This window comes from Cygnus olor, chromosome 7, assembly GCF_009769625.2.
Source record: "Cygnus olor isolate bCygOlo1 chromosome 7, bCygOlo1.pri.v2, whole genome shotgun sequence".
NCBI lineage: Eukaryota > Metazoa > Chordata > Aves > Anseriformes > Anatidae > Cygnus > Cygnus olor.
This window is the reverse complement of record NC_049175.1, coordinates 33244126-33265675: the sequence shown is the minus strand read 5'-3', so window position 1 is coordinate 33265675 and position 21550 is coordinate 33244126. Positions and strand designations below refer to the sequence as shown.

At 49.2% G+C, this 21550-nt stretch overlaps 1 protein-coding gene across 11 annotated transcripts in view; it reads right to left on the bottom strand.

Moving 5' to 3' along the window:
• The window catches only part of TACC2 (transforming acidic coiled-coil containing protein 2), a 121913-nt gene that overhangs the window by 77875 nt on the left and 22488 nt on the right, over positions 1-21550 (bottom strand). For 8 of the 11 annotated variants that reach the window (XM_040564429.1, XM_040564427.1, XM_040564423.1 and 5 more), the window contains one exon: positions 12789-18497. The exons of 2 other annotated variants lie outside the window; for them this stretch is intronic. In XM_040564429.1, coding sequence (XP_040420363.1) covers positions 12789-18497 — 5709 coding nt within the window. Of the gene's footprint in view, positions 1-11204; positions 11348-12788; positions 18498-21550 lie in introns of those variants that run through there. One more of the 11 variants, XM_040564434.1, reaches the window with a different exon arrangement.

Genomic DNA, 21550 nt, shown 5'->3' with positions numbered 1-21550 from the left:
TAGAACAGGGCTGATAGACAAAATCCTCTACATTTTGTACTTGTCTTGGCAATAACTCGGGCCCAATAGCCAATTTTTGAGCCTCTGTTCACACATGCAAATTGATTAATCGATTGCAGAAAAGTATTGAGAGGATTTGCTATTTCTGAGGTGTTCTTACACTGCAATTATTTCCAAAGGAAAGAAATCTAGTGGCACCTGCATCAGTTCAAACACATGAACACATTCTACCTTGTAAAATTTCTTCCATTTTATTAATTAATTCCTTCATACTGTTCACTTTTTCCACCTCTTAATTTTGTAGTTTATCTCACACTTTTGCCACATTCTTTGAAGTAAACTTCACAGGGGGAAAATCCAACAAACAGCTCTAGTAACTCTATGCACCTTTGGTATTTATGCTCTTTAAAAGTATTTTCACGATTATTGGGACTCCTGTTGATAGATTTAGCAGATTAGGAGGTAAGAAGTTCTTTCTTAAATTAAAAATCAACCTCCCTGCTATCAAAGTAAAACTAATTTTACTCAAGGAACAGCTCAGGAGCGCCACATAAAGTGCCAGCACAGGATTAAAAACAAACAGCAGACAACCCATTGCTCTTTCCCCGCCGACAGTACTTCTGAGAAAATTTAAGACCTAACATTAACAGAATTTTAGGAAAAGGAGGAGATGCTCAGATTAAAACGAGAAGCCCAGTTTTACTTCCTAATGAAGTAAGGGGACATCCATCCACCCGACCGATGCCCCCACACCACGGCAGCTTTCCCAGCCCCGAGCCGCAGCAGCGAGCGCAGGGCCCCAGTTGTTTGTGCTGGCTGCCGCACGTGGGCACAGCCAGGGCTCTGCTCGAGCAGGCAAGCAGACCCCCAGCCTGAAGTCGGAGTTTAAATACACCGCCTTTTGTAAACCCAACAAAGGCTCGCTTACGCTTTCGAATTCGCGATTTTGGAAAAATCTCTCCGATTTCTTACGTGCTCCGAAGGGGACACCACGGCGTAAGCGGCTCACAGCAGCCCCCGTATTCGCGCTGCGGGGCCTCGGTACGCCGTGCAGCAGCGAGGGCACGCAGGAGGTGAGCTGGCACGTGGTAACTCAACGAGTCAAGCCCCTCTTGCGAAGGAGCTCGCGAGTTAGAGGCAGAGCACCGTGCCCAGCGCGCGGGATCTCAGAGCTGGCTCCTGGGGGAATTACTGCTGGGCCTCGCGCTCACGGGCTCTTCCTGCGGGCCGGACGCGGGCGGCGAGCGGAGCGGGTCCGGATGCCGCCCAGCCGTGCCGGGCCGCCCAGCGTGGCGCGCTGCCATCGCACCCATCCCCGGTGCCACCCGCGCCGTGGGCGGCAGCTGCCATCGCGCCGGCTGAGCAGCAGGACCCCGCCACGCCGGCACCTCGGAGGAGACCCGCTCAGGGCAGCGCCCCACCTTACCGCGGGCAAGGCCAGCAACGCGGCTGCGGCGATCCCCGGCGGTCGCCCACCGGGCTGGGCGGTGGCGGCAGCGCCGTCGGGCCGTCCGGGCGCACGGCGAGGGGACAAGCTCCGGGAAGCGAGGCGTTTTGGCAGCGCTGGTGGAAATCCTGACCCGGCACCCAAGTTATCTGGGCAGGGGCGAGGCTGAGTCAGGCGTTACCTGCGGGCCGGGGCTCCCTGCTTCCCCAGCCCTTCTTCCTCGGCACTTCGCGTCCGCACCCACCTTCGGCATCGACGCGATTGCCTCGTAACCGTAAAACAGCGCGAAAAACATCGGGACGTTTTCTATCTAAACGCCTGAGACCGCTTCGGGAGCTGAAAGTTCCGGCGGGCTTTCGCACTCAAAACCCAGTTAATGGAGAGTTAAAGGTTCAGCCCGCCCAGCCCCAGCCTCCCAAGCGCCGGGAGCACCGACGGCACCGGGAGCGGCCCCGGAGCCCTGCCCGCCGCCTTCCCCTCCAACCCCCCCCCACCGCCCCCCGGCAGCCGCTTACCACGGCCGAGCAGCAGCAGCAGCCCCGGGCTCCGCCGCCCTCCTCCATCCCCGGCTCGGGGAGCAGCCCGGGCCTGGCCCCGCTCCGCCCGGCTCCCCCGGCCCGCCCCGGGCAGCCGCAGAGCGAGCCCAGCGCCGGGGGGCGGGCGCCGCATCGCCCCCGCCGGCCCCTCCGCCACAGCCCCGGCTCGGCACGGCCCGGCCCGGCCCGGCCCGGCACGGCCCAGGCTCCTCCCAGGAGGCTCCCGCCGAGGGGCCGGGCCCGAAAGCGGGGCGCTGCCGCCTCCCGGCCCGGCTTGGTCCGGAATCGGGAGGGAAGCAGCACGGCCGCCCATGGAAAAATGAGAAGAAAACCGAAATAACAACACAAAGGAGGAAGCCGAACGGACGGCGGCCGGCCCGACTTCCAAAAGTTTTCCTGCAACTTTTTAACAACTTCTCTGTTTACAGCCATAGAGCAGGGTGAAAGCCTTCTGTCGCGCTCAAATTCTGGGGCGTGAGCCCATCTCCTAAATTCGCACGATAGGAAAACGGGGCAGTTCTAACGAGCTGCGCGCCCTGATTAATCTCTTGGGTTTCCGATGGGTTTGTTGCAACGAAAGACCGGCTGCGTGGCTAATGAAGCCTCTGCTCGCCAGCCCAGTACAGGCAGACCTGCCCTCACCCCAGCAGTTCATTTAGTCTTTACCCAGGGAGATCGGTATCACGGTCATGGCACGGCACGGCACGCCACGCCAGACTAAACATCTGCGGTACCCATCCCACAGCCAGGCAGCTGATGGACTCCTGGCTTACCCCGTGCCGAGAGCTCGGGGAAAACGCTGGCGCTACAGAGACCGAATTCAGCCAAGCCAGGGTTTGGAGGCTGACATCACGTGCCCCCTGCCCAGGCCCCGGGCACTGAGCTGCGGTGCCAGTGTGGGTGACAAACCTGACACGTCCCCTCTCCAGAGCTCAGCTCTCCGCGGAGCTGTGCGGCTCCCACTCGTAGCGGGTGCAGTAAGGATAGGAGTTGGACCACTCAAAGCTTCAAGTTGGAGCTGGGCCTTGGGTGGAGAAAGGCATTTTCCAATTTCTCCAAACTGTTTCTCCTTCTTGTTCAATTCTCTGAGCTAAAGGAGGGAACAGATTTTTGTCCAAATCGTGTGTTACAGGAGTATGTTCACATTCCTTCCACCTAATGCCCCCAAACTGATAAGGACTGTCCCTAGGTGAGCTCGCTGCCCCTTCACACCACTCACACACCCGTATGGGAACCGGAGTGACATATCGAGTGACCCCCAGAGACCAGAACAGACACCGCAACAGGCAAGAAAGCTGAAAATGCCCCAAAATATCCACATCACCTGGGCTGCGAGCACACACGGGCCAGCTGCTACCACCGGGAGCCAGGACAGCGAGGAGGAGGGCCAAGCACGGGCTGGGTTTGGGGAGAGCGGCTCTCTGCCTCCCAAGCAGCAGGAAACCAGGGACGGAAAAAGTTACTGGGATTTCTGATACAGGTACAGGCGTTCGGCCACCCTCTCTCGTTTGAGGGGGAACTAAGCTCTTTTGTCATCTGGAAACCATTTCACAAATGGCTTCTGCAGGTATAGCAGCCCTGAGGGGGAGGGAGACTCCGGAGAGAATGAGGTTCATTAAAATAAACACTGATTTGCTTCATAGTCTGGCACAGACTGTGGACACAGAGTAGCTAAGTTCCTGCTAACAAAACCAAATTTAGCTATTTTGGAATTAAGTGGTCATTTTGCTCAAATAACATGCTCTCCCTGTTCATTCATCAGCCTCTGGCTGCAGTAGGAGCCCTTCCCCTCTCACCCACCAATCTCATCCTACCTTGGCCACAAAAACTCCCCAGTTTTCCTGCCAGCGCCCTCTGCACAGGCACAGCCAAGCCATTGAAACGGAGACAAACTGATAGAGAGCAACTGCAGGAGCAGGGAGCCAAGGTGTGCTCAATTACCTGCTTTTCCTGTGAGAATTAATTGATCTGCGTTAGTAGAGGGCTTAGGGGAGTGGAGAGGAAGCAAGCTGGGAAGCAACAGGAGGGGAGCAGCCTCCCCGCAGGTGGGAGACAATTACAGGCTGGGAGAGCCCCAAGATCAAGGAGAGAGGGAAAAGGCACTGCAGAAGATCTCCCAGGTGGGAAAAGAAGATGAGTGTGCTGATGGGATGGGCTCTTCAAAAATGCAATGGGCACAGCAGGCATGTTTGTCCTTCATCCCTGCTTCCCTCGTTCCTCACTGCTCCAAATCAGCCTCAAGCCTGGCACTTCCGGAAGTGCTGGATGTCAGAACACCATTTTAGGGTGCGTTTTCAGAAATCTGGACTTCGGCTCGAGGAATGTCATAAAGGTAAAACTGTCATCGCCAGGCGGCCTGCCAAGCGGTCAGCGTGCTGCGAGGCTGCGGGTGGACACCTGGTGGGAGCCCGCGATGGACACGAGTGGGAGCGGTGACTCACGGTGCCTCACCCCTGAGAATTCAGTCGGAGGGATTTTCCCCTAAACTAATTTCCCCTAATGTCCCTTCTGCCAAACCAAAGCACTCGGAACAGGGGGTGGGAAATGAGTCAGCCCTCAAGAGACAAAAAAAAAAAGAAAAACAAAACAAACCAACAAAACACCATGAAAGGACATGAAAGTGGTTTGAAAAGAATGTTGTGTTAAATAAATTTTTAAAATGCAGTTTTTCTTTTAAATTTGCCTTCTGGTTCTGGGAGTACAGGATGAACTCACATCAGACTGACATTCTTCTCCCAGTAGGCGTGAAAACAAGATACTTTCTTCTCCAGTCTCCATCCCTTAAAGTTGGGGTGAAGACTGTCACCAGTCTACAAGCAAAGCCAAATACTGCAATATTTGTGATAAACTTGAAAACAGCAACGTGCGTGTTTGTCCTGAGTAATGAGGCTGTCTTGTGTGACTGATCTTTAAGAAAGTGGAGGGGAATTTAAAATTTTTCTCGGTGAAAACTTAGTGCCTGTTTTCAAGGCCATTTCCAAGAAAGAAAACCATATAAATGCACTTAAATTTGTTTAAAATTAAAGAGGAATTTCTCTTCTTCATTTCCTAGCCAGGGGTTCAGAGTCGTGCCCTCTGCAAAACCACAGAATCAATTAGTTGCAGAGCAGCTTGGCTTAGATACCCAAGCCACTCCTGTAACAAGCACCTGAAATTTTTCCTTCCACTGCTGTTCGCATACAAATTGCCCACAACATCATTTGTGGCGGTTGGAAATGAGGTTGTGCAATTCCCAGCAGTTTTTATTGGCAAGGCTTCGAGATGGCTGTCTCCCAGCCCTTCACCTTAAGCTTCTGCCTTGAAAAAATAAAAAATTAAATCTTAAATCGCTACATTCTGGAGGATCAAAGTGATAGGAGACTGACATTTTGGAAATTTCCAAATAAACAAAAGTGATTAAAAAAACAAACAAACTCCTAGGCTAACCTCAGAGCCTAAAAAAATTCCAGTGATAACTTTTCTAGCAAACCAGGTTTATTTGGAGTTTCTATCAGAAAAATAAGATTTGAAAAATGCTGATTGCAATAGAAGTTTCGTGTCCAAAAAAAAAAAAAAAAAAAGAGAAAAAGAAAAAAGTGGACGTGGAAAATCTGGAGACTTTCAAATAATCAGCACAAACCAACTCTATTTTGACTCATTTAATGACACTGTTAAGAAAAGGAGGAGGGAGCTTTTAGAGCTTTTAGTCTCCACTTATTTTCATGACAGCTAAATTTTTTTCCTTAGTTGTTAGAAACCGAGCAATGCCTACATAGTTTTTGCTTTCATTCCAGAAAGCAAATCCATTCTTCTCTGCCTGCTGCAGCTATTCTTAGCTGGCTTTGATATTTCTATCAGCCAGGAGAGCATAACAATGTTATCATGCTAACAAATTCCAAAGATTTTACATAAGCTCTTGAGTGCCTTTAAAAAAAAAAAAAAAAAAAGCGGTATTGATTACACTGCTCGTGTTTCATTAGCCAAAGGAGCTATGAAAAAACAACGGGCTGAAAGAAGAAAATAGAAGTCTGATGAGTCTCGGTCTGGCGAAGCAAGCGCTCGGAGTTTTTCAGGGCATCATTTACACAGAGAGGCCAAGAGGCCAGGTTTGAGGCTGGAGAATACCAGCTAGTTCAGGCCAGCAGATCGCTTAAATCCTGCTTGTCCACATACAGCCTGTTCTCCTAATTTGCTTTTTATAAGCTGACACAACCAGACATCCCCCTTACTTAAGCGACTGAGGGCAGTACAGCATGTGTGGGAGGGGCTGGGTGAAAAAGGATCACAGGACCACAAGGCAGCTTTCTCTCCGGCTGATCTGTCGGAGCCAAACTCTGCTGATACCCCTCCACGACCAGGGAAGAGGATGGGTTAGGCCTGGGCGAACCCAGAAGAGCTCCCCAGAAAAAGCTTACCAGGCAGCAGAGCCCAGGCGCCTTTCAGCAGCGAGAGCGAGATTCACACAACGCAACGGGGTCAGACCGTGACCACAGCACCAGATGATGCCACTCAGCGTTTCAGGCGGACCTGAGAGTCCGGAACAATTAAGCCTTTGATTGGAACAATTAAAATCTCTCCATTTACTACAGTTTGAGAAGGAGAGCTTCTTAAAGGCTAAAGGGACTCCACCACAAGAATTAACCTGCAAGATACTGGTCGAGATCCATGTAGATGAACAGAGTGCAAACAGATCCAGAAAGCATGACGTTTTCTTACGGAGTACCCAAATGCTAAGGCATAACAAAACCTAGATAAGTCCCTCCTGCTATTAGTGACACACTTGAGCTCCCACATACTTAGACGAATATTGATAAGACAGCCTCTAGGGACACTCCGCACCTGCAGTGCTGCTTCCAGGCCTGGGGCCCCCAGCACAAGGACATGGACCTGCTGTGGCCCAGAGGAGGCCATGAGGGTGGCCAGAGGGCTGGAGCCCCTCTCCTATGGAGGATGTTCAGGCTGGAGAGGAGAAGGCTCCAAGGAGTCCTCATTGTGGCCTTTCGGTACTTAAAGGGGCTTACAAAAAAGATGGAGAGCAACTTTTTGCTCGGGCAGACAATGACAGGACAAGAGGGAATGGTTTTAAACTAAAAGAGGGGAGATTTAGATTAGAGGTTAGGAGGAAATTCTTCACTCAGAAGAATGGACTGGCACAGGTTGCCCGGAGAAGCTGTGGCTGCCCCGTCCCTGGAGGTGCTCAAGGCCAGGTTGGATGGGGCCCTGAGCAACCTGGGCTGGTGGGAGGTGACCCTGCCATGGCAGGGGGTTGGAACTGGGTGGGCTTTAAGGTCCCTGCCAACCCAAACCATTCTGTGATTCTGTGACATCAACATAAGAAGGTCTCATGAACTGAAACCTGCATTTGAGCTTGCAGTGACCACAGGCAATCCAAGGCAACAGACAGCAGCGGGCACCCCGCTCACCAACACTTGCATTTTTACCTGCTGGGTTACCTACTGAGTCTATCTACAGGCATGCTGAGTATTAGCCCCTAACGCGCACACCGCCTAAAGCCAACTTTAATATCTTTGCTAGATCGTGACAGCAACAGACAACTGCTACCTGTGGCCATTTAGATTTGGAAACAAAGACTGCACAAGGCTGCTCGCCTCGTTCATTTTCAGAATCTAACTCTCAGCACTTTACACACTTGACCCTTTCTTGTTCAAAAAGCATTTTACCTACAGGAGCTCTCAAAAAGGGCAGAGAGTGTGGTCTTTGCTCAAGTTGGGGGAAAAAAGAAGGAAAAACGGAAAGCAAAGGATAAGAGAAGTACTCGGAGTTCTGGCTCTTCAGACAAGGCTCCAGAGAAGTCTGTTAAGAAGCACTAGTGCAATGCAAGCATGCCAAGATGCAGAAAAACTGGAAGGAAGCCACATCCAAGTCATGGAGAATATGCCTGTGTCTGTAATTGCTATTCTCAGAGCTGCCCTCCGCAGGGTTCAAAGCCGGGACTAATCCTACTTTGCATATTCTATTAGAAACAGGGACGGTGGGGCTCGCTGCATGGCATCCAGCTCTGCAGGAAGCCAGAAGATAAGAGCTGGAATACAGAAAACAGGGGGATACGTAGGAGACGCAAAAACGATTTGGGGAAGACAAGTGGCTTACTTGGAAGAAGCAAAGTTGAAAGCCAATCAGAAAAAAAAAAAAAAAGTAATCAGAAAGTAATTTTTAACTTAATGAGAAAAGAATGGATACTAAACTGCCTGTCCAGACATTGGACAAAATCTCACAGCATCCTTGCCAGATTTCTTTAGCAAATCCCTGTATCTGATTGAATAAACGTAATTTCTTGTGGAGCACTGAAGGATGTTTGAAAAACAGCAGCTCATCTATCACCTGTGTCAATACATACCTAACGAATGTGTGACCAAGGTTCTCAAGAGTGTTAAACAATGTTTTCAGTACAAAGATGTACCTGCAATTTAGCAAGACCAGGGATGATTTACTCCTGTACTTTAGCAGAGGAAGAGATAAAATAAAAAAAAAAAATAATAAAAAAAACCATAACACACAGCAATGTGTCTCATACCTTGTTTTCCACTGGCATGTGCTTTCAGTACAACAGGGCATTCTGTCAGATCAGCATTTTATAAATACTTTACACTGATTTAGCCACTGCCTAAAGCACCACTCAATTAGGTCAATGGCATCTGCTAAAGTAGATGGCAGAACTCCCTTTGATTTCTTAGAAAGATATATGGGATGTCAGTTGGGTAAGAGTGAAGTCATCTTAATTTTATTCTTCCACTAATAGAAAAGTCCCAAAATTACGTATCACAGGCTCGACCCTGCAGTCTTCACACAGACAGAATTCGCACAGGACTCACCAGCCAGCCAGGGGCTGCAGGCTGAGCTCCTTGCATCTCAAAAAGCATAATGGTGCTAACAGTTACCCCTTCCGGGGATAACAGTGACAGTAAGATGGGGAAAAATACAGAGAGAGAATTTAGATGCAAAGATGTCAGGAAGAAGGTGAGGAGAGAGAGACAGACTGTTTAACTTTGTGCATGTTATTCACGTGTAAATCACCTGCAGCTATTTTTCACCTTTCTTTTCTGATCCTGACAGGCTGCACAGGTAAGCTAATTTTGAATTAAAAAAAAAAAAAAAAAAAGAAAAAGAAAGAAAAAAGAAAGAAAGAACGATGCATAGCCACTGTTTTGATAAATTTCCTTTTAAATCCAAAAATCTTGTTTTTGGATGCTAATGGCCCAAAGTGTTAGTGCTCAAAACCCACTTGACTGATCTGAAAAGCAGCTCTACATTCCTCATACCTCATCCAGCAAGACTGTTAAAATATTTAACACTGTATTTGTTATGCAGACAAAATAGCCCAAGTCAGTATTTACGAAGGAGTGAACATTCCTTTCGTTCAGTTGAACTTGCCAATTTTTGATGGCAAGAACAAAGCACAAAGACGATCCCAAAGTATGTCTGGACCAACTTTAGAGATCGTGCCTGACCTCCGTGTAGGACACGGCGTTTTTCCAGTAGCTTTGCGGATGCCAGTTGCTGCAATGCACTTTCCATATGAGAACACTGTTTAGATTTGTCGGTGATGTCAGTCAATGCAGCAGAACTCTCGATTTTCCAAAAACCATCGGCAGCAGTAGGAGAGGGCCCACGGTACAGTGCTACAGCTGGGGAAGGCCCCGATGTGCCATGGTGCCTCGGCTCCCTTGCCCTTTAAGGTGGGTGCTTTATGGCCGAGGCTGCACTCCCAGCCCCAAGGCAGGTCCACAGGCGTCTCCAGAGCCCCAGAGCACCCGGTGGTTGTAAAGGAGCCGAGCTTCGCCACACCACCGGGTCAGCCAGTGCTGCCCTCTGTTCTCCGCACCTCGCAGACGCACGCCAGGAATGACAAAGTCTCTGCCTCGAAAAGCTCCCTTGGCACCTTTTCCAAGAGACGATCGCACTTCGCGTGTACCAGCCAGTAGAATTACAGAAAGTTATCGGGAAACTCCACACCATCTCTAAACACCCCAAAATTTTGATATCATTTGCTATTTTGATCCATGCTCTGCTCAACGTCTGCCATGGCCCATGATGCACACTGAAGCATTTCAGTGGCATAAGGTATAATTTATGGCAGGGGGGTTGGAGTTAGATGAACTTTAAGGTACCTTCTAACCCAAACCATCCCATGATTCTATGAGAAGGACTCCCTGGACACACACAAAATGGACATACACAAGCCTCCTTTCCTTCCTTGTAAAGGGATGAAGAAGTATGGAGACATTACCAAAAAAAAAAAATAATAATAATAATAAAAGGAAAAAAAAAAACCCTCAAGTCCTGTGCTTCTTTTCTGAGTAAAACTCAGGGACAAGGAATTGAAGCAGCCAGATGCCCAACAGTAAGCGTGCTTCTAGAGGAAAGTGGGGCTACTGCTTATGCCACGGCCTCCTTTCCAAAACTAACTTTCCTTTTTCACTGAAAATTTGAAGGGAAGTTACTGGTGCCGTACTATTGCCTCAAGTCACAAAAGCTCTTCTTATTTGTTGACCACTGTCCCACTCCTTCAGGCAGTGGGGAAGGGATCACATAGCATCCTGCTGCTCCTGGATGTCCTGCTCATCACAAGGGCACCTTCCTGCCCAGTGCCACAGCTGGGAGGAGAAGTAATTCCTCCACATCCTCTGCAGAAAGAAATCCTAGCAAGGACTGGATGTTCTGACCACAACTTTGCCCCTTCAACCGTAGATCAGTGGAGTTTCAACATAAGGGATCTCGTAAGAGGTGGAGCTACACAGAAGCAGTGGAGATGGAAAAAAGCAGTACTGAAGTAATTCAGAGCATAGCATTTCTTTCTCCTAAATACAATATACTTTTTACTTCTGTTTTGTGGTGATTTAGAGGGGAGTGTAAGGAGTCTTTCTCTCTGGACTTTGTCCATCAGGCCCAAATTCCCACACCGAGCTCCTAGAAAAGCACGCCGTTTTATGCACCGCTACCACAGTTTACCCTCTGGAACAATCAGAGGGCAATAAGCACGTGGAGGCCACTCTGAGACAAACAGACAGCTGTGACCAGAGCACACACAATGCCCAGCACAGCCTGAAGTTCAACTACACAAACCCAGCTTTGAGCTCAGAGGAAGAGCGGACCGGCCAGCGTGTCAAACCCTCTAAAGAGAGACCAGACGGCCCAGCTCATCTCTTCTGCTTCTCACCCACACGACAAATGCGTGTCCCTCTAAGAAACGAGCCTGGCCGAAAGCAGAGACCCCTCCCTACCTCCTGCCCGTGCCTGCTCGCTTGGTGCGTGCGCGGCACTGCTGGGAGCCGCGGCCCCGCAGTCGCAGCTGCCTGTTGGTACAAACCCGCCCGCTGCCAAAACAGGTGAGCGTGAATTCCTGAAGCATATGCAAGTATTAAGCAACCACTCCAAGGATTGCCAGCAGCTGTTCTGAGAGCCCTGCCCTGCTCGCCACAGGTATTTATTTAAAGCGTGACACCCGCCCTGCTGGCACACACATGCGCAGACACAGCGTGGGCAGCCCCTGGGTCCCCGGAGGCCTCCAAACCAGGCCGCGCCGCCGCCACCGTGGTCATGGCAAGGCTACGGGACCGCGAAGCCGCCCGTAAAGGGAGACACAAAGAGAGGAAGGGAACTGGAGACAAACACCGGGCTCTAATTTCATTGTCATTTCACGGGCAGAGCCTTAAAGAGAAAGTCATACAGGTCAGACTCCAGCACTTGTAGCCCTCCATTTTGGTGGTGAGAGGAGATCCTGTGCGGCCTGCGTCCCCGGCTCCCAGTCAACAGGAGGAACCCCCCTACATTTATTTTCACAGTAATGCAAGCGCTTCAGATATTTTCACCTTAAATATGGTTTTATCATTTTGATTTCGAAGGAATGTGGCACCGGAACATTTTCCCTCCTTACTCAGTTAATGTCACTGCAGTTTTTGGTAATACCGAGGAAGGCTCCATCTGAATTCATTCAGCATTCCTGCTGAAGCAGCTCAGCTTTTCACTGTCCCTGGCTGGGGAAGGAGAGGGGGACAGCGCCCAGGAAACTTTACGGGGTTACAAAGAAAGCAGTGATGTGACAGGATAACAGCAAAGCACTGATCCTAACTCATAATTCGTTTGAGTTAACCGCACATCGAACTGGGAACTCAGGCAGCAAAGTAGAAGCTCCCACAAAAAAAGCCTCTCTCGTTTCTGCTAGGTTTTGAAAAATAATAATAAAAAAGCAACAATTCCTAGACTCCACGAGTCCCAGCTACAAATTCACATCTGAAACAACTTCATGTCATTAGAAACACTGAATAATACAGTGATCAAAGGCACTGTCAGTGCCATTATAACATGCGGGAGGATAAGAGGGAGGCCCAGACAACTAACTGTGAGTAATTGGGTTATGCTGGAAGCTTGTTTTTAAATGCTGCAGCCCGCCATGTGAATGCTGCAGGTCTGATGTAACTGGGTCACCAACGCTTAGGCAAAAGCCTACTAACTTCAGGCTAGGAAGTGCTATTTGGTTGCCTAACTTTAGGCTACGAGATGTGAATGCTGGGAAGCATAAACAAATCTGCACAGACAAGTGTAGGAAACTGGAACAGCAAGTGGGACAGTTAAGGATTACACTCCTTGGGTTTTAGGACACCTCTGCTCTTACACCCAGACCCTTGATATTACTTCAAATTTCTTCCACTTAATCCCCATTTAAACACAAGAGGAACTAAAAAGAAATTGGAGAGCAGAGTAACTGCCCTGCCCTCCCAGACAATGCGTAGCCGCCTTGAAAATTGTATCCCCGTCGAGCCCAAGGGTCCTGACAACCGTTTCACATAGCAATTTAAAGTAAATACCTTTCAGTAGGCAGTCCTGCCACAGCCACGTCTGGAAGTTTGCTGAGGTCAAGTGTCGTAGGCTCCATAAATGCAAGCGGGGATAGCTTTCTTGTGGCATCCTGAGGTGAGCCTTCATGTTCTGAATTCATCTCGCCCGGCTGATTTGCAGCACCAGGGAGGTCTGCACACTCAGAACACTCGGCCTGTTCCATCCCGGCAGTAGGTGCAGAGGGATTTTTGCACAGCTCTGTCTGCAGCTCTTCAGTCCTTGTGTTTAAAGCTAAGCCACCCTCGCCGGTGACTAACATCCTCGCAGTACCTGTTTCAGGGATGTCTCCAGTTTTTTCGTTACCTGCCTTTACTGTGCTTAACACTGTGCCACTGTTTTCTTTTATATTGCCCTCAGTCATATTGCCAGATTCTAGCTGACAGTCAGTTTGCAAGCAACCATTCTGGCTGGCTTCATTTTTTAAGTAATCCATTAACCCATGCGTGGTCCCTTTCTTTTCTTGCTGTGGATCTTGTGTACTTTCTGATGTTTCCAGGCACTTCCTATTTCCTGGCTCATCCTGTATCATCTCTGTGTCATTCTGAGACCTAATGTCATGCATAAGATTGCCAGGAACGCGTGTCTCCTGATTTTCCCCAGGTAACACATTAAAGTTTTCTGGCAGCTTTTCACAACTGTAAGATCCTCTCGGAACAAGCGCTGAAGCTGCCACATCAGAGATGCTCTTGGCAGTGTCTGGACCACTGTACTCATTTTTCCCCTCTTCATTTGGCTCAGGATCCTGGCAGTGTTCGGGCTGACAACTTACATCCTCTTCAGATGAAACCGGCTCTGCAGTACCCTCTGTAATTAAGTTATTTTCCTCTGTGGTAGCAGCATCACCTAAGTCACTCTCCCGCACGCCGCCTGTAGAGATCCCAGCTCCGCTGGGATCTGGCTCCCTGTCAGAATACGCAGGGAAGTTCTCAGCTGCTGCCCCGGCAGATGAAGCCGGTCCTTGCTTCTTTCTCTCCAAGCTCATTAGCGATTCAGGATCAACACCCCTAGCACACACGCCTGCCTTTCTTTCCATCTCGCTGCTCTCGGGGTGCTCAGTGTTTCCGGTTGGCTTCTGCAGGTTTTCCAGAGAGCGCTCAGCAGGTGCAGAGCCCTCCGACCTCGGGACCATTTCTAAGCAGCCAGCAGGCTGCCTGCTTTTCTCAGCGTCCCGGAGACTCGCTGGTGGCACTGCATTTTCTTGTTGCAGAGGTGCGGGAGCAGTGCAGGAAGCCTCAGCAGCTAAAGGCAGCTCTGGCCCCTCTGCTTCCGACGTGCCCTCAGGAGCTGCTTTGCCCCCCTCGACCGATCCTGACAAGTTCTCAGCGCTGCACAGCTGCGCCCTACCCTCGGCCACTGTGCTCTGCTTGAAGCCTGCATGGTTTTCGGGTGCAAGCTGGGGTAATTCAGCGCTCAGCGTGCTGTGGACTGTTTTCTTAAATATCTGGCTGATGTGCTCCCTGAAGTCCGGGAGGCTGGAGCCGATGCCCAGAGAGCTGGGAGTCAGAACCTCATGCTCCTTCTCCGCAGACTGCCTGGAAATACTGATCTCTGCCCTGGTTGTGCTGTTATTCTCCTTTAATACCTCTTCCATTTTTTCTAAATTCCCAGGTTTCTCTAAGATCATACCGTACTTGTCATCTACGCAGATACCGGTTGCGATTTCCTCATTACAGCCGCCTTGTTTACCAACAGATGAAAGGCTCAGCAGCTTCCCTTCTGGAGCAGGGAGAGCTATCAGAGCCTCGGCTGAACTGTCACTCTGCTGGGCTTTGAAGCTTACATCACCTTTTGTTTCTTTGGATTTAATTGCACATAGCTCTTTCTTCAGCTTCTCCGAATTAAACTGTGATAAGTTTCCAGAACTCTGCCCCACGTTTAAAGCCTCTGGCAGGGTTAAACTTCGGTCTCCTTCTCCCCGAAAACTTTGGTTTGGAACATCTTTGTCGCCGACGTGCCTGCCCCCTGCAGAGCTGTGTTCTGAGTTGGCTCTTTCACCTGCGTTTACCCCAGGTGGAGGACCTAAATGCACAGACACCTGAGAACCTGGAGCCATCTGCAAATTGGAGTTGCTTTCTAAGGCGTTCTGGCATGCCACAGCACCCAGCTCATTATTTAGTAATTCCCCCCCAGTGCCGTTGTTTGCATCGCTTCCAGCCTGCTGGCCAGGATGATTGACTGCAGAGGTCAGCGGAAGGGGGGCTGTCAAATTTGCTTGACAAAACCCAGGCTCCTCTGGTGTCTTTTGAATGAAGCCGGGTTTATAAGGCTTATCAGTGGGAACTGCTTCCCCGTGAGCCTGTAACAGCGAACGACATCCTTTTGCCCCTGGACTTTTATCGCTTTTCACATTGCTTGTTTCGTCAACAGCAGCACTGTCCTCACAACTTAGCTGCACATTTCCGTCTGTCTGTATGGGTCCCCCATCGGCAGCCAGACCCTCGGTCTCTCCTGAGCTTTTCGCCACTAATGACAGCTTCTCTTGAGTTTCTGGGCTAGATATTCGAGGTTCATTTTTCTCAAAATTATCAGAAGCATGTGCTATTTCAGGAGCACTTGGCAAAGTCTGTGCTATGTTAGTGGCACTTGCTGAATTCTGCGTCCCTGGGAGAGCATTTACAGCAGAAGCATGGCTTTCACCAGTGCTGTCTTTTATCCTGCATATGCTGACTGGCTGCTCCTTCTTGTCAGATACTTTAGAAAACGTATCGCTCTGACATGCTTCTTCATGCTGACTAGCTGAGATCAAAGAATTATTGCCCTGCTTGAGCTTGTTTGAGTTTTGCTTACCGCAGCAGTTTTCTTCTGCCTCGAGATTGGTTTTGTTTTGCTCGTTGCACTCTTGCAAATTAAGCACGGTCACACCAGAAATGTTTTGCAGGTGTTCACAGCTGCACGCATCCTCTGGCACCCCGGCACTACTTCCAGCCTCGTCCTCTTCTGCTGCTGTGCCAGGGTCATGCTGGGCTGGTGCTGGACCTAGCACAGCAGATTCTTTATTAAGGATGTCGGAAACGTTTCGAGGCATTTCTGGTATGTCGCTGTGATGCTTTAGTTCCAGCTCAGGTTTTAGAGGTCTTCCTGTGTGTTCCTGATCATCTGCTCTTGCGACACCTGTCGGACTGCTTTGGTGTGTCTGCTGTTTGTGTCCTGCATTCGAAGCCCGGTCTCTGTCACCAGCACTCACCGACTTCTCCATCTGCTCCACGTGGGGAAGAGCAGCTGGAACATCTGCGTTTTCCTGCAGTTCTCCAACACTGCACTCCAGGGTCACCAAAGAGCTGCACTTGTCCCCACTGGTGCCGTCACCCACTCCTTCCTCCTGAGGTGGCCGAGGGACGAGCTCTGCCCTACCGACTCCTGCACAAGCCATCTGCACGTTTCCATGACCTTCTGCAGCCCCTTGCTCCTGCTGAGCTTGCATCAGCATATCAGCCTCGTGCTCAGTTTTCAGTGCCAAACCTTTGTCCTCCACAAAACTTCGCACCGCAGCGTGGTGCTTCTCCCGCTGAACAGCAGCCTCGTGCTCTTTGCCGTCCCCGGCAGTGCTGCAGGCGGCATCGCTGCGAGGCACGTCGCTGAGGTGCCCGCTCTGCTCTCCGGTTTCCAAAATTTGTGAGGCCCCCTCAGTTTGAGCAGCAATGCAACCCACAGCCCCTGCCAATTCATTTAAGTCCTGACGTTCAAGCACTGATCTGGACGTTTTTGTGCCTTCTTCTGACTCGCTATAGCTCCCGGGCTTGCCTCGACTCTCCGTTTTGTACCCAGTTTCTAACGCGGCTTCTCTAGGAAAAGCCTCTTCCGAGGACTCATCCTGCTTACTCTGCAGAACATTATTGTTCTCAGGGCGGAGGAGCGGCGAACTGTGTGCCCCAGCTAAACAAACCTCTTCAGCCCCATTAGAGCCTGGCTGGCCCAAAGTTTTGCCTTCTGTCTCAGAGTGAAAGCAATCAACGCTCGGCGGGCATCCTGCCCTCGGACGCTGCGGCGAGGCCGCCAGCGCAAAGCTGCCCTTGTTCTCCGGGTCATCCGTGGCAGCTGCTTTCCCCTCGCTCAGTCGTTGTTCAGGGTTACAGCCCAGAGGGTCTGAGTGGTCTTCAGATGACTTAAAGTCACCGCCTAAATTCAGGGGCTTTCCCACAGCTTCTTCCTTTGGGCCACCTGCTGAAGTCTTTTCACAAAGACTGGATTCTCTGGGATTGTGGCTCAAGGGGGTCTCTTCTGCATCCTGCTCGTGGCTACTAAGAGAGCTCAAGAGTTGTCTTTCTGCCCCACTTGGCCCTTCAGGTAATGCACTGGTTTCTGCCACGTGTGCCTCCTCTGCTCTCATTCTGTTTTTCCCTCCCGATACACTCACATCAGCTCCCTTTTGATTCAGCTCCGCGGCTCTGCTCAGAGAAGTACTTAATGCATATTCTCCCAGTAATAATCTTTTATCTACCGGGGAAATTTCCTTGGTGGGACTGGTAATGATTTCTGCTTCAGAAAGCGTGGTGCTTTCTCTAGACACATCATCAGCTTTTATGATTTCATTGCTACTGGCTTCATCTTTTTGGCTTTCAGTTGTGACAGCTGATTTTTGTTCTTCCTCTTGCTTAAATGATAAAGGCGCGCTGAAGCGCTCAGCACTAAGCTCATCCTCCTTTTGAAGCTCTCTTTCAAAACTGGGTTCATTTTTTTCAGAGGCTATTTTCATTGCCTCGCTTTTCATCGGATCTTGATAGTCATTTCCAGGCACGTATTCCCTCAAAGGTTCTTCTGGCTTTGGTACCGGGAAGAGACTTGGAGCATTAAGGGGTAACTCTGACGCTGAAGTACAGGCTTCGGATTGCTCTCCTTGGCTCCCAGACAGAGCTGGGTTTACCTCGTTCCTTCTAGCTGTTGTTACAGCCCCCTTCTGTGTACTACAGACCTCACTGATCTCAGGCCTCACAACGAAACCCTGAGTGTTTGCAATCGCTCCAAATTTTTCACCATCTGAGCCTCCTGTTGCTGGATAATTTGGGATTAAGGTTTCCTTTTTCATTAGCAGACCCTCTCCACCATCTGGGTTCTGTCTACCTTGCTGCATTACAGCCTGCGGCTGACCTACTTCCAAAACTCCCAGCTCCTGCTCGGCCTCCTGAGCAGTAAAATAATCCCCTGCTTCTTTGCCCTGGGGAAACGTGCTGACATGTGGTTCCCTCATGTCACCCAGCTGCTCACTCTGCCCCAACGCCCCTAACTCACTCAAATTCATTTCTGTGACTCCTTGCGTTGCTGTAGGAGGGCTGGGCTGCAGGCTTGGGTTTCTGGGATCCTCCTCAGAGGTTTTCAAAGCAGGTGCAGCAGGGTCACATTCGGGGCCTCTGTCCTCAGATACGCCACGTGCTATTCCCTCTTCTTTGTCACTCACTGGACCCGGCGGTGGCACAGCTTCATTGCAGTTTGAGGTTGGCAATTTGTCATTGCTGCTTGCAAGATCTGCTGCAACTTCTTCTTCGGAAGAGCCTGCTAAAGGCATTGGGGTAGGCAGACTTCCCTCTTTTCCTTCCGCTGTCTGCTGTAGGACACTACAGCCTGCTTGTCCTCCATGGTCTTGCAAGGCACTGCTCTGTCCTGTCACCTCTGCAGGCACCCCGCTTGAATTTGGATCGGACAAATCTTCAGCGCTGGAGCTACTGATGCCTTCATTACTGACGCTGCCAACAATGGAAATGTTTATTCGTTTCACGTCAATAGAGACAAAGAAGCAAAGAACAAAAACAACTCATGCCACTGGTGTTTCAAAGCCATGCAGTACATGCGCTGAGAAGCTGATAACCTGCTGTCGGGAGCCGAACCATCAGGCCCAGTGAGTGATGCTCGGTACAGCGGTAAACGGCCTCAGTCCTGCCTAACAGCCGCCACGCTCATGACGTGTATTTTAACCCTTCCATAGTCCGTGTTAGCTAGATATTCCCCCTGCCCTTAACAGACTGAGGGAGCAACATGGGAAAAAGCGACAAAAGCACCAGAAGAAACAGCAGCACCGCCGAGAAGCAGAAAGGAAAAACCTTTCCGTGAGGCCACGTTGCACAGAGCTCAAGGCTGTGACTGCTGTCGCGTGGCCGTGCTTTTATTGAGTCATGGAGGTTCAAGGGCCCATCTGTCGTGTGTTTTCTCCAGCCAGCCAGCACAGCTGATCCTCGCCAACCAGTCAAAGGTCTCACCCTGCAGAACGATGCTGCCGTACAGCAACACACACCCTGTGAGGCCATTTCACTGCAGTGTTTGGTTTCAGTAGATGCAAGATCACGTTCCTGTGATCTCCTCCCCACCCACTAAAGACAGAAAAAAATGGAAGTAGAGGTGACGTGGATGCTCTAGCTGCAGAGAGGAAATGATTTTTCATGTGCACCGTGTGGGCCTCGGTTTCCACCGCTAGGTTTGCAGGCGATGGAATCGATTAACCTTGTTTTCCCCCTCGCCTCCCTTGAAGAGCCTGGAGGTATGTTCACTGCCTTAGAGGACACTGAAATACAGAGCCAAAACTGAACATAACATTGAACCTAGGAAGAAGAGGCGTCATTTACCTGACATGAAATGTCTGCCCACCTCCTCCCATCCAAAGCGATGGGATGCCCCATGCTTTTAGCCTGTGCTGTGCTGCACAAAACGCACTTCCAGGTGCGGTCACTGCATATCTCCTTATGCTGAGAACTGGGCAATGCCACGAGCAATTTCTTTATGAGAGGGCTGCATGTAAAATTGAATGTGATCCTAAAAATCTTTCTTCAGAATCCTTGGGATGGAAAATGAGCTAGCCTTTAAAGAGCTATTCAAATTTACCTACATTAGGGTAAACCTCAAAGCTCAGGAAAAATATCTGTAACGTACAATTAATTTCCTGTCTAATGAAGTTCCAGCAATGCTTAACATCACTTTATACACTTAATTTATAACACCAACATATTTTATTTAAACTCTTTGAAATTGTTTTGCCAAAAGGATTTATTTTTTTCCCAGCACACTGAAAACACCTCTCCGTATAAAACTTACTGACACTGGGAACACCACCGATGGCGAAGCAATATTTGGTATCTGTTGGATCGCTGACAACGTGGGGCATGACGGGACGTGAACAAACAACCAGGAGATGCCAGGAGGCTTTCCCTAAAGAAGGAATACTCTTTATCACCTGGCATTGATTTTGCACTCCAGGAAGCTTAATTAGAGGAGAAGGTGCAGTAACCACAGAGCTGAACTGGGGAGAGGATGGAAAAAGTGGGAGTCAATTGCCATTCTGGCTTCTTGTTCGTTTTGCAGGTTTACGTTCTTATTGATTAAATTGCTCATTAGCAGCTGGGTGCCCAGGATCCTTCAACCTGGAAGCAGGCTCCCAGCAGATACACAGTGTTCAAGCTGGGGGGAAGAAGCCCTCTAACCCCCAGGAGGCTGAGTGATTTTATTCTATGATTCTATGAAATTCCTCTAAGACTTTTACAGACAGGGTCTCTTTGTTGCATTAGACTTATATTTGCAGCTATCAAATACAAAACTCTTCTAAACAAGCCTGACGTGGTTACATTTTCTGTAATACAGTTGCTAAAACCATGACTTGTCTACTGCCGAGCTGGTAGCAACTTTTTAAAGAGTCATAACAGCAAATTTATGACTTCGCAGATTCAAGGGAAGAAAATAATCCTATGAACTAAGCTATTCACCATTACAAAGCAACTACAACACTTTTTCTGGTGTATGATAATGCTGAAACCCTGTTTGTTTTACTTGGGAACAGATGAAGGAGGAGTCCGGACAGCTTTGTGAGTAATGTATGCTGAACAGAATTAAAATGAAAGTGCTGGCACATGCTTGGAGGGCAACTTAAACTATCACTTTCTGAATGAAGTAATGCACGCTCATCTTCTGTGCTTCTTCAGCTTGCCTCAATGTTTTATTCAGGACCACAGCCTAGAACTAAAGGCTTTAGTTTCCAATCATAATAAGGTACATCTGGATTCACCTGTTTGGATATCTCCATTTAAGTTTCCCCTCTCGATTAAGGTAACAAGGAAAACCATATCAGGAACATATCCTACATCTTCCTTTCCATTTTTTCTGTAATCTTGCTTTGCTATCTGCAAGACACTGCTAGTGGTTAGACAAACATCTGTCAGGAATGACTTAAGCACAGCTGATCCTACTTTAGGGCAGAAGAATGGAATAGATGACCTCTTAAAGCCCCATTATCTTCCACTCTTCTTAAAGGGAATGACACTACAGGGAAGTGACACCACAGGCTGAAGATAATTCCCCTCTAAGGAAAACCCAATCTACATGAAAATTCATTAACAATCAATAATTACCTGCAGGGAGCCTGTATTTTCAGACAACCCATTCACTATGAACAACATCAAGCTGTGGCTATAAACTTTTTTTTCCTATATACAGGAAAAAAATGTGTGTTTTCTTTTGTGGTTACTTGATCTCTTTTGATGGCAATCTGAACTGGCTTGACATTATTAAGGAAAAAATTCATACCGTAGGGTAATGTTTAAAACAAAACATGCAAACGAGAAAGCATGAAAGAATGTTAGAGCTCCTCATCACTTGGGTAGGGCTCAGGGCATAAAGAGTCATTTTGCTAGGAATAATTGCTGCGTGCAATAATTGCTGCACGCAATTGATGATAGGTAAGAAAATAAAAATAAAATGCAGTCATGCAAAGACCTAGGTGCATATTTCACTCGAAATACCCAAGTGTCTCATTGCA